The sequence below is a fragment of the Oratosquilla oratoria genome, chromosome 8, assembly GCF_046742065.1.
Source record: "Oratosquilla oratoria isolate Oo_2021 chromosome 8, ASM4674206v1, whole genome shotgun sequence".
Taxonomy (NCBI): domain Eukaryota; kingdom Metazoa; phylum Arthropoda; class Malacostraca; order Stomatopoda; family Squillidae; genus Oratosquilla; species Oratosquilla oratoria.
In genome coordinates this window covers 71,196,128-71,209,522 of record NC_134784.1, presented here as the reverse complement: position 1 = coordinate 71,209,522, position 13,395 = coordinate 71,196,128, and the positions used below count along the sequence as shown (strand labels likewise).

Genomic DNA, 13,395 nt, shown 5'->3' with positions numbered 1-13,395 from the left:
GACCATCACCAGTATAACCAAATTACCTCGTGACGACTGCCATTATAATGCCAAGGGAGACAATAGTATCAACCCCAAATGAAGAACAATGACGGGAGTTTTGACTTCAATGATCTTGTTTTGCTTAAAAACCAGACGATTTTATTCGGTGGGAAGAAAACCCTCGCCTTCAAGATAGTTTTGGGGGGCCCAGCAGAAGCTCCTACTGGCGTTCTTTAGACTCCCCGAGAAGCCGGAAAAAGATTTTTGGCAAAAAATCAAACTCGTTGAAGGAATACATACAGTTTCTATTTAAAAGAGCAGAGACTCAAAGAAGGACTTGATAGAAACCTTTAAGATCTTAAAAGAAGCTGACATAGGAGAGTACATATATATGCTGTTAGAATGTAGATCTAATTTAGAAGTATGTATAATCAGTATCATTAATCGCGTCATCATTATACGAAATAGGTTTGCGCTCGAGGCGATTGATTGAAATGCAGCTCGATGATTTAGAATTATCTTGAAATACTAAGCAAAATATCATGCTTTTTCTTTTTTATTTTATTTGCTTGTGAACAAAAAGCGTCTTCCGTCGGTGTGCTTTATCATCGTAACATTGTAACTCATTACATCTCCGAGAGAATCCGACGGACTTCGATAAACTACGACGGAGTTCGGCAGACTCCGACGAACCTCAACAGACGCCGACAGAGCCTGGCGGAGCTGTGTTTTGGATGTCGTTTTAGCGTTGAGTCATTTATAGCTTAAACGGACTATTGGTCAAGTGTCTCTTCAAAGCTGGAGAGGTCTTTTTGCTCTGTTTGATTCCAGTTTCCTTCATTCCTGGACTGATGCCTAGAGTCTTGATGCCTATTCTGAAGAGGTCTCCGTAGCGTAGTTGGAGTCTGCCTGCGGTGATCTTTCTATGAGCCAGTCCACCGTGCGGGAGATCCCCTGGTGGTTGTTTGGCAGCCTTGCATTCGCACGAGCATGTCCATGCAGAGGATCCCAGCCCGCTCAAGTGCAGCGTTGTTGGGGGTCTTTGTCCTGTCGAGAGATGTTGAGGATGCTTCGGAGGCAGAGCGTTTGGAAAGCGTTAATCTTTCGTTTCTGTCTGCCACGCACGGTCCGAATCAGTCTCCCGTGCACGAGGGTGCGTACGATATATATAAGCGTTTTACACTTTGACCCTAGTGTTCCTTCAGCCTCTTCTTACTCTCCATAGTGGACTTTCTTCATTTAGAAGAAGGTGGTAGTAGCCTCGTTCGGAGGGTCTCTATGGGGATTGTGTTTTGACAGTTGATAAAGGATTCTGTTCCTCTGAGGAGAAGCCCCAGGAATGCCTTAGAACACCTTCGTCATACCTGGATCCTTTCAAGAATGGACAGGCGTTTTCTGGTTCATTCCCGGAGCATCCCTAAGCTGAATAAGATCCTAGGCCGATCCCCTTCACTGACGTCGATATTTCCGAGAAGGGCGTCGCTCTCGTCGCATTCTAATACTGTGACTGGAGTCCAGGAGCTTCCACTTTGTCGTCATGAAGAAACTGTTGTTGACAGACGTTCATTCCCGAGAGCATCTTCGGGTCCGTTTCCGAGCCCTTCTTCGATCTGGAACTTTGAACGACTTCCTGGAGTCTGCCGAAGTCTCTTTTAGATACAGACTCCTCTTATTCTTTCAGCGAGTTATCTTTAGTTATTTATCTATTGATTTTTTAGCAAAGATAATTTCTATCTTGTCAGGGATTCTAACCGACGTCGGTAGGAGCTTCCACTGGCCCCAAAAATCTCTTGAAGACGGGGGATTTGTTTTAGACGAATAAAATCACCTGGCGTTAAGCAGAAGCTATTCACTGAAGTAAGGAAATCCCATCCTTGTCTTCCATCTGGGGCACTGTCTCTCAGCTCCAGGTCCTTTGGCATTATTGTGGCAGTCAAAGGGTGATTTTATTATGCCGGTGATGGGTCTGAACAGGGTCGTCGAGGCGCAGCTTGAACGTGGCACCGGCACTCGACCAAATTCATACAATGGGCGCCGAAGTTTGTTTGTCTGCTTGTTTTGAAGCAACCGTGCCACTTCCCGGCAGGTCTTTTTCAATTCTCGCGATGCCTGGTGCACAAAGAAAGCCCAAGTCAGAGAACCCTCAGGGCAAAAATATCTGTATCGGAATATTCGTGGCGTCCGTTTTTTTTTTTTTTCTTCTTCTTTTTTTTCATTTCTTTTTTTTTGGGGTGAAGGGGCCATGACTTCTTGACGGACCCTTACAATATTTGGTCCAGACTTCCCGTTTGGTAACGCCAGCTGTCTGTCCTTGACAACATTGTCCAGTGATTTTCGGAGGCCCCTCTGAAAATTTTGCTTTGGCGACTGACAAACGATTTTATTCCTCTGAGGAGGAGCCCCAGCAACGCTTTACAAAATCTGCATCATATCTCGAGCCCATCGAGATTACACACATCTTCCCTAACTTGTTGCCGGGGCTCCCCTCAGCTGAATAAAATCGTCAGTCGATCCCCTTGACTGACGGAGGGTGTCTTCTCCAAGAGGGGCGTCGTTGAGCTCGTCATCGCACTCCTGTGCGGGAGCTGAACTCGAGGAACATTCCCTTGGGGTTTAATCATCAACTGGTGTGGGCTGAGGTTCCTTCCCGAAAGCCTTTTCGGGTTTCTTGACGATCGCTTTAGCAATCAGGAACCTTCAGGATCCTCAGGGGGCTCACTTCGTCCAAGTGTTGCCTCTTGTTCGAGGTGGACCAGTGTTGCTTGTTCTTGTAGAGAGACACCCCGGCTCTCGGAAGACGTGGCCGAAAAGCGGAGTGCCCACGGACACAAACATTGTTAACACAGATAGGCTCAGTAACCAATGACAAAATGTGATCGTCCGTTTCTTTGGAAAATTGATGTGTGTGTATTTGTGTGTGTGTGTGTGTATGTGTGTGTGTGTGTGTGTATGTGTGTGTGTATGTGTGTGTGTGTGTGTTATATGTACACATGTATAAATATATGTATATATATTTATATATATATATGTATATATATATATCCACAATACATATACGTAATGTGTATATAAATGCATATTATATAAATGTGTATATATATATATATACACACACACACACACACACACACACACACACACACACACACATATATATATATATATATATATATATATATATATATATATATATATGTGTATATATATATATAAGGCGGGTGTTATTGAGCCTCTCTTGGGTCCAGAAGCAGTGGTTCGAATCCTCTACGCGACGGTCATGGAGATTGTCTGAGATATATATATATATATATATATATATATATATATATAAAAATATATAAAATCATATATATATATATATATATATATATATGATGCAGGGGGAAAAAGAAGTCACTGGTCTAGTTCCGAGGTTCTGAGTTTGTTCCTAACCGGTTTCACTCTATGCTTCTTCAGAGGACTGCGACTTGCGCCTTGCTAGATAAGACCACCCGCTTGCGCGGGATCGGTTTTTGTGGGAAGGGAAGAAGGTCTGTAAGAAGATGAAAAGGTAGTAGTGTATGAAAGAGGGCTTTTGCCACCGGGCGATTAAGGATATTTATTTCGCGGCGTCGTGGCATTGGAGGTATGGACAGAAGACTTGGGGTAGGAGGAATGTGACTCTGGGGTGAAGTGGGCTTCATTTTGTTGTACAATAGTCTACAATTTTTAATACAGTGTACAATAATTTACAATTGATGTAGCTATATAACAACAGATGTTAGATACAGCTCCGGTGTGTGTGGAATGTTGACCGAGGGTGTAACAGTGTAAGTGAAATGAGTGAGTGGTGTAAAAGATGTGGAAAACCCGAAAAAGTGTCACAAGATAACTTATAATATAAAATGATATAATGATAACATATCTAGACAAAATGAAATAGAATAAGATAAAATAAAATGAAAACAATGTGATAATTTGAAGTGATGTGACGTCCTATGACATCACATCGCATATTGTTGTATGACATAAAATATTATAAAGAATAAAAATATTACTACAATTTTACATATGTAGTGCAACTAATAGATGAATAATAGTATAAGTAACATATGTAGACATAATGAAAATAATAATAATGTGATAATTTGGTTCTATATAACATTTCATCGCATTTGTTGTATGACATAAGATATAATTTAATTAATAAATAGTAGTATAACTTTTACATAAAACAATGCAATATAAGGAATAAAATAAAACATAATGAAAAATAATAGATAAATAAATAAATATATCTCATCGTATTTGTTGTATGTCATATGATATGATTTTAATAATTAGTAATATTTACATAAAACAATTCAATATAAACAATAATATGAAACAGAATGAAAAATATATTATAAATAATAAATAAATAGAAATGAATAAATAAATACAAATAAATAAATTAAAAAATATATATATTTATGAACTGACCGGCCAGGGAGTGTGGACGTTTGGGCACCGGATGGAGTTCGTCTTACTATGTTTGGTGCTGTTCTGGGGTAGGTTCTTATGGCTGCGTATTTCGCTGTAAATTTTTCCTATTTGATATCCCCTACTTTTTTTTATTAACGTTGGCAACATTCCACACACACCGGAGCTGTATCTAACATCTATGGTTTAATAGCTACATCAATTGTTAATCTATGCGGTGATCCTTTGTTGATGTATGGAGGAAGACCGCGGAGTTATTTTGTGCATACCTGACAGAGTTTTTGTGCTCTTTTACTCTGGTATTGAGGTCCCTACCAGTTTGACCCCAGTAGACCTCATTACAATCTTTACATGGTAGTTTATATACGCCTGGGTTATTATCTGTTTTGGGTTTATGATGTATATTTACTACTTTATGAAAAATGTTATTAGGATAGTTGAAGACCAATTTAATTTTATCTTGCGGTAACATGTTAGAAGCTTCGTCCAATAAATGGTTGTATGGGATCTTTATACAAGAGCATTAAGAATTTGTAGCGTTCAATTTTTAAATAAAGAATTAGACACAATAAACTTACAATTGAGCAAATTAGGTTATCCAATTTGGTTGTTGACAAAAGCTCTTAGCAAGGCAAAAATCAGCTATTATAAGAACTCTTCCCAAACAAACAACCAGCACAATTGGAACAATACTTGTATAAAGATCCCATACAACCATTTATTGGACAAAGCCTCTAACATGTTACCGCAAGATAAAATTAAATTGGTCTTCAACTATCCTAATAAAAATTTTCATAAAGTAGTAAATATACATCATGTAAAGATTGTAATGAGGTCTACTGGGGTCAAACTGGTAGGGACCTCAATACCAGCGTAAAAGAGCACAAAAACTGTCAGGTATGCACAAAACAACTCCGCGGTCTTCCTCCATACATCAACAAAAGATCACCGCATAGATTGGAACAATCCAGAAATAATATGTAAATCCAATTGTAGCTTTAGGAGAAAGATAGTTGAATCTTTCCTCATTAAACACTTGCCAAATTTCAATACATCAAAAGGGCAATGGTCACCTGATTGTATAACAGCTTATGCTGTGAATAAATTATTACCATTACCGAATCCGCCCCACCTCGGACATGTGACTTGAGCCACCTCCCCTTGTTCCTACTTTGTACCTCTCTCCCTGTATATATTCTTGTACATCTCACCTTGAAGAGAGATACCTGCAGGTACCTCTTCAGCTCAGCGAGGGTACCTAACTCCACGGACACTGAACTAGGCGAAGGCTGGAACCCAGCCCCACCTACTGTGTCAGGACATGGTCTGGTCTCCTCTGTCTCCGGTCTATGTTCAAGAGCGGGAATAGAGCCAGCCGACCGCCTCCGTGTCCCCCAAGCCCAAAACGATCCATATCCACCCTGGATCATGAAGCCACCGAAGGTACAAACCAATGTCCCTGGAGTAGCAAAAGAAGATCCCCCACATCAAATCGCCACCTGTACTCGAGAACTGCTGGCTAAGGAATACGCAGACGACTTCAAGATCTTCACAGACGGATCGGTACTCAGTGACGGCAGAACAGGAGCAGGACTGTTCTTCGAGACCACGCGAGAGCACTTCGAAGTGAAGCTTCCGCCCACCACCATCCTAACTGCCGAACTCGTCGCCATCAGAGAAGCTTTGAATAAAGTCAAAACTCTCCCCCGTTCCCCAACGCAAATAGTCATCCTATCGGACTCCCAGTCCAGCCTAAATGTAATACAGAGTGAGTACTGCAAGACAAGACCGGAAATCCTCAAGGAAATCCTAATCCTTTCAGAAGAAATCGCACGACGCGGACTCCGTCTTCGTTTCCAGTGGGTGCCCTCCCATGTAGGCATCCATGGAAACGAGATGGCCGACCGAGTCGCCAAACGAGGGGCCCTAACCTCTGAAGAGGATTGCATCTCGCTCTGCTTTTCAACAAGTGATGCCAACAAAAAAATTGACCAAGCAACATGGGAGCTCTGGTCAGAGGAATATGCCGGGACTGCCGCTACCCGAGGCTGGCCCATCAAGATATGCAATAAGGGAACCCTCTGGACCCACCCTCATCCACTTCCAACCCACATTCTTCACCTCATCTCAAGAATCCGTGTCAACCACTGGAAAACCCGCTATCAGAAGACCGTCTGTGCCTGCGGGACGGAGCTGGTCTCTTTCCTCCACTGCTTATTCCTATGCCCCATCCTTCGTAACCACTTCCAACCGCTGCTGAACTTCCTTGGGAAGAGCCCCCCAAGAATGTTATACTCAATCACCGACCACCACAGCATCATCATGGCAGCCCACCTAATCTCCACCTCAACAGTTGGACACTTATTATAGCGCCGCTGGCGCTCGACATCTTCCCGGAGACGAATTAGACATACTAGATGTAGACACACAGCCAATAATGAGAAACTAAAAGACAGTCCCTAAATCGGATCCCTCCGCTGGGACTAATAAAACAAAAAAACAAAAAAACTTGTATCTATCTGCTGAAGAGGACCACAATAGTGGTCGAAATATACAGTTCGTCTGTTTCTTTTGCTTTGTTTCTCCGACAGTGGGTAATTAAAACATTTTACTAAATGTGCTACTACATTTTCGTCTTGTGAATATATATATATAATATATATATATGTATATACATATATATATATGTATATACATATATATATATATATGTATATACATATATATATGTATAGACATATATATATATATATATATATATATATATATATGCATTTATATACACATTACGTACATTGTATATTGTGGATATGTATGCATAAATATATATATATATATATATATATATATAATATGCATATATATACACATTACGTATATTGTGTATTGTGGATATGTATGTATAAATATATATATGTATATACATATATATATATATACATATATGTATATACATATATATATATATATACATATATATATACACATATATACATATGTACACACACACACACACACACACACACACACACACACACACACACACACATATATATATATATATATATATTCCAAAGAAACGGACGATCACATTTTACCATTGGTTACTGAGCCTATCTGTGTTATCAATGTCTGTGTCCGTGGGCAATCCGCTTTTCGGCCACGTCTTACGAGAGCCGGGGTGTGTCTACAGGAACAAGCAACACTGGTCCACCTCGAAGAAGAGGCAACACTTGGACGGTGTGAACCCCCTGAGGACCCTGAAGGTTCCTGATCGCAAAAGCGATCGTCAAGAAACCCGAAAAAGCTTTCGGGAAGGAACCTCAGCCCACACCAGTTGCTTGACGATGATTAACCCTCAAGTGGATGTTCCTCGAGTTCAGCTCCCGCACAGGAGTGCGATGACGAACTCAACGACGCCCCTACTGGAGAAGACGCTCTCCGTCAGTCGAGGGGTTCGGCCGACGATTTTATTCAGCTGAGGGGAGCCCCGGCAACAAGTTAGGGAAAGATGTGTGGAATCTCGAAGAGCTCGAGATATGATGCATTTTTTTTTTTCTGAAGCGTTGCTGGGGCTCCTCCTCAGAGGAATAAAATCGTTTGTCAGTCGCCAAAGCAAAATCTCCAGAGGGGCGCCCGAACATCAGTGGACAATGTTGTCAAGCACAGCCAGCTGGCGTTACCCGTGTACCAAACGGGAAGTCCGTGCAAAAAAAAAAAAAAAAAAAAAAAAAAAAAAGTATTTTTGCCCGGAGGGTTCTCTGACTTGAGCTTTCTTTGTCCACCATGCATCCCGAGACCTGGAAAAGACCCGCCGGGAAGTGGTACGGTGGCTTCAAAACAAGCAGACAAACAAACGTTGGCGCCCATTATATGCATTTGGTCGAGTGCCGGTGCCACGTTCAAGCTGCGTCTCGACGACCCTGTTCAGACCCATCACCGGCATAATAAAATCACCCCTTGACTGCCACAATAATGCCAAGGGAGCTGGAGCCGAGAGACATTGCCCCAGATGGAAGACAAGGATGGGATTTCCTTACTTCAGTGAATAGCTTCTGCTTAACTCCAGACGATTTTATTCGTCGAAAACAAATCCTTCGTCTTCAAGAGATTTTTGGGTCCAGTGGAAGCTCCTACCGACGTCGTTTAGACTCCGTGACAAGGTAAATATTATCTTTGCTAAAAAATGAATAGATAAATAACTAAAAATATCTCGCTGAAAAAATAAGAGGAGTCTGTACCTAAAAGAGACTTCGGCAGCCTCAAGAAAGTCGTTCAAAGTTCCAGGTCGAAGGAGGGCTCGGAAACGGACCCGAAGATGCTTTCGGGAAAGAACGTCTGTCAATAACAGTTTCCTCATAACGACAAAGTGGAAGCTCCTGGACTCTAGTCACAGCATTAGAATGCGACGAGAGCGACGCCCTTCTCGGAAATATCGACGTCAGTGAAGGGGATCGGCCTAGCATGTTATTCAGCTTAGGGAAGCCCCGAGAATGAACCAGAAAAAGTCTGTGCATTATTGAAAGGATCCAGGTATGACGTAGGTGTTCTAAGGCATTCCTGGGGCTCCTCCTCAGAGGAACAGAATCCTTTATCAACTGTCAAAACACAATCCCCATCGAGACCCTCCGAACGAGGCTACTACCACCTTCTTCTAAATGAAGAAGAAAGTCCACTATGGAGTAAGAAGAGGCTGAAGGAAGACTAGGGTCAAAGTGTAAAACGCTTATATATATCGTACGCACCCTCGTGCCCGGTAGACAGATTCGGACCGTGCGTGCCAGACAGGAATGAAAGCTCAACGCTTTCCAAACGCTCTGCCTCCGAAGCATCATCAACATCTCTCGACAGGACAAAGACCCTCGACAACGCTGCCCTTGAGCGGGCTGGGATCCTCTGCATATGATATTTTGCTTAGTATTTCAAGTGATTTTTAAAACGCCGAACTGTATTTCAATCAACCGCCTCGAGTGCAAACCTCTTTCGCATAACGATGACGCGATTAACGATACTGATTATATATACTTCTAAATGAGATCTACATTCTAATAGCATGAGGCCAATGTTTCTTGTCCGGTAAGTGTCTAGTGTGATATACGCACTCTCTTATGTCAGTTTCTTTTAAAATCTTAAAGGATCTATCAAGTCCTTCTCTGAGTTTATGCTCTTTTGAATAGAAAATGTATGTATTCCTTCAACGAGTTTGATTTTTTGCCAAAAATCTTAATAGATTCTCGGGGAGTCTAAAGGACGCCAGTAGGAGCTTCTGCTGGGCCCCAGAAACCTCTTGAGGGCGAGGGTTTTCTTCCCACCGAATAAAATCGTCTGGTTTTAAGAAGAACAAAATCATTGAAGTTAAAATTCCCGTCATTGTCCTTCATCTGGGGTTAACAGTATTGTCTCTGAGCTCCCTTGGCTTTATAATGGCAGTTAAGAGGTGATTTCGTTATGCTGGTGATGGTCAGGAAGGCTTAGTGGCCTGAACTGGGTCGTCGAGTACCTTGGGCGTGGCACCGACACACGACTAAATTCATATAATGGGAGCGATTTTTTTTATTTTTCAAAGCTGCATCAGAGACCCGGCAGGACTTTTCCACATTGTGCAGGGAAGTCCACATCCATCTCGCAATGCATGGACTAAGACAACCCGATACAAGGCGCCCTTCGGGGTAATATCTTTCGGGAATCCTCGTGGTTTTTTTTTTTTTTTTTTTCTTAAGTCACAATCTTCCACGGATCTTTTCAAAATTTGGTGCTAAGTGTAAGGTACCCGATTGGTACACGGACAACGCCAGATATCTGTCCGGGCGCCCCTCTGGAGATTTTGTTTTGGCAACTGACAAACGATTTTATTCCTCTGAGGAGGAGCCCCGGCAACGCTTTAGGAAATCTGCATCATATCTCGAGCCCTTCGAGATTACACACATCTTTCCCTAACTTGTTGCCGGGGCTCCCCTCAGCTGAATAAAATCGTCGGCCGACCCCCTCGACAGACGGAGGCCGTCTTCTCCAAGAGGGGCGTCGTCGAGTTCGTCATCGCACTCCTGTGCGGGAGCTGAACTCGAGGAACATCCACGTGTGGGTTAATCATCATCAACCCCCTAGTTTTGGCTGAGTTTCCTTCCCGAAAGCATTTTCGGGTTTCTTGTCGATCGCTTCGGCGACCAGGAACCTTCAGGGTCCTCAGGGGGTTCATTCAGTCCAGGTCTTGCCTCTTCTTCGAGGTGGACCAGTGTTGCTTGTTCCTGAAGAGAGAGACCCCGGCTCTCGTAGGACGTGGACGAAAAGCGGAGTGCCCACGGACCAAAACATTGCTGACACAGATAGGCTTAGTAACCAATGACAAAATGTGATCGCCCGTTTCTTTGGAAAATTTATGTGTGTGTGTGTGTGTGTGTGTGTGTGTGTGTGTGTGTGTATTCTATGCACACATGTCTATATGTACAGTATGTATATATATATATATATATATATATATACATATATGTACAATAAACAATATACGTATTGTGTATATAGATGCATATCTTTATTCAACCACAAACAACTTTTAATTCCATGCCATCGCAATCGAGACTGAAGAATCGCTCGATGGAGACATTTTGTTGGAAATTGAAACGTGGACGAGCCGAGGATTCGAACCCAGCTAACCCGTAACCCAGCTAACCCGTAACCCGTAACAACGTTTCAATTTCCAACAAAATGTCTCCATCGAGCGATTCTTCAGTCTCGATTGCGATGGCATGGAATTAAAAGTTGTTTGTGGTTGAATAAAGATATCAATTGATGGCTGGGAACCATTCAGTGTAGATGTATAGATGCATATATATATGTATATATATATATATATATATATATATATATACATATATATACATATATATATATGTATATATGTATATGTATATATATGTTTATATACATATAATATATATATATATATATATATATATATATATATATATATATATATATATATATATATATGCACGGCAACCACTTAAGAAAATAAAAAACCGGATCCGTTTGTTTATTTTCTGAAGTGGTTATCTTGCATTTATAAAACACACGTTCCTAGTGTTCTTATTGCATATATATATATATATATATATATATATATATATATATATATATATGTGTGTGTGTGTGTGTGTGTGTGTATGTATATATAGACATAAATATATATACATGTGTATATATATATATACATGCATATATACTGTGTACATACATATATATACAGATATGTATATATATCTATATATATATATACATATATATATATATATATATATATATATATATATACATCTATATATATACACACAATACAAAGGATTACAAAGGCGGAGCATGACGATAGTAGACCTTTTGGTCAATAACTAGGTCGGATGTGAAAAATATAACAATGATATATATAGATAAATAAATAAGAAATATTGGCCATCACCTAAGTGTATTGGCCATCACCTAGCGTCGGTGATGGCCAATAGACTTAGACCCTTGGTAGTGAGCTCGACACGGATGTTGAAAAACTCAAGTGAATTCCTGGAAAAAGTACGAGACGTAAGAGTGGAGAGTAATGAGATTATGGTGTCTTTCGATGTGAAGTCCATGTTCACGTCTTTACCCCAAGACCTCGTGAAACGGGCTGTGCTGTCTGCGATGGAGGAAACAAGGGGCTACCTGGACATTGAAAAGCTTTCCACCAGTGAATTGATGAGGTTGGTTAATCTGTGTCTAGACTCAACCTTTTTTTAATTTCAGAGACACGGTGTACCACCAGAGGATTGGGACCCCCTTGGGCTCGCCAATCTCGGTAATCCTGGCTGAGGTCACCATGCAGCAGTTCGAGAAGGAGATTTTGTCCACTGCACCAACTTCATTGAAGCTGTGGACGCAGTATGTGGACGACGTGTTCGCAATCCTGAAGGCTAGAGATGTGGATGGGTTTCTGGAACATCTCAATGGGAAGCGTGAGGCTATCCAATTCGAGATGGAGAAGGAAGCAGAAAGCGAGCTACCGTTCCTGGACGTACTGGTGAAACGCGTGGGTGATATTTTGGTGACCAGCGTGTACAGGAAGGCGACGCATACCGACCGATTGCTGGATTTCGATAGTGATCACCCGATCTGCCACGAGAAGAGCGTGGTGAAAACGTTTGTGGAAACAGGGCGGAGAGGGTCTGCTCCACAGAGACATCGCTAAAAGAGGAAAGAAGCAGGTTGAGGAGGGTATTCCGAGCTAATGGCTACCCGAATCAAGTGGTGAAAAGGTGGACGGTACCGCAGAGAAGAGAAACAGACCGGGGTGAGACACGAACAACCACAACCAGGGTATCATTCCCCTACGTGAGGGGAGTTTCGGAGGTTGCAGCGAGGATTTTGAATAAGAATGGAGGGACTATCGCGCACAGACCCAGTAACGCGCTACGTGGAGCTCTCACCCGAGTCAAGGATAAGGTGGGCAAATTGAACCAGCCCGGGGCGGTGTACAACATCAGCTGCTCCGATTGCACAGCGAGATATGTGAGGGAAACAGGAAAGCAGGCTAGTACCAGACTACAGGAACAACAAAGGGCAGTAAGCAGAAAGGACCAGAGTTCGGCAGTGTACAAACACATTGAACTGCATCAACACGAGTTCGACTGGCAGGGCGCTATGGTTCTACACAGTGATAAAAGGAAAGAAAGCAGACTGTTCTTAGAAGCGTGGGCCACTAATGAAGACAGCATTAACAGGTCCATAACACTCAACCCTATATACACAGGAGCAAGGAACGGGTTGACAGGCACCACGGACTATGACGGGGGGGGGGTATAAGTGGCTTTCCCCACCTTCTCTTTCCCCCCCTCCGTCCCTCCACCACCACTCACTCCCGCTTGACCCAGGTCACAGCGCCTACCTTCTCTCCCCCCTCCTCTGGCAGGTTACCGCGTCCCCCCCCCCTCC

General features: G+C 42.2%; 1 protein-coding gene across 1 annotated transcript; it reads left to right on the top strand.

The window, feature by feature from the left end:
- The first annotated feature begins 11,925 nt into the window (after positions 1 to 11,925).
- On the top strand, positions 11,926 to 12,652 carry LOC143027426 (uncharacterized). The gene is made up of 2 exons (XM_076188713.1): positions 11,926 to 12,167; positions 12,211 to 12,652. The coding sequence occupies exons 1-2, from the start codon at positions 11,926 to 11,928 to the stop codon at positions 12,650 to 12,652; spliced, it is 684 nt and encodes a 227-aa protein (XP_076044828.1).
- The last annotated feature ends 743 nt before the right edge of the window (positions 12,653 to 13,395 follow it).

Bases quoted from the DNA above. Each gene is read 5' to 3' on its own strand.
- LOC143027426 (XM_076188713.1), top strand. From the start codon at position 11,926: ATGGCCAATAGACTTAGACCCTTGGTAGTGAGCTCGACACGGATGTTG. The intron at 12,168-12,210 runs GTTGGTTAATCT...TTTTAATTTCAG, and splicing joins TCCACCAGTGAATTGATGAG to AGACACGGTGTACCACCAGA.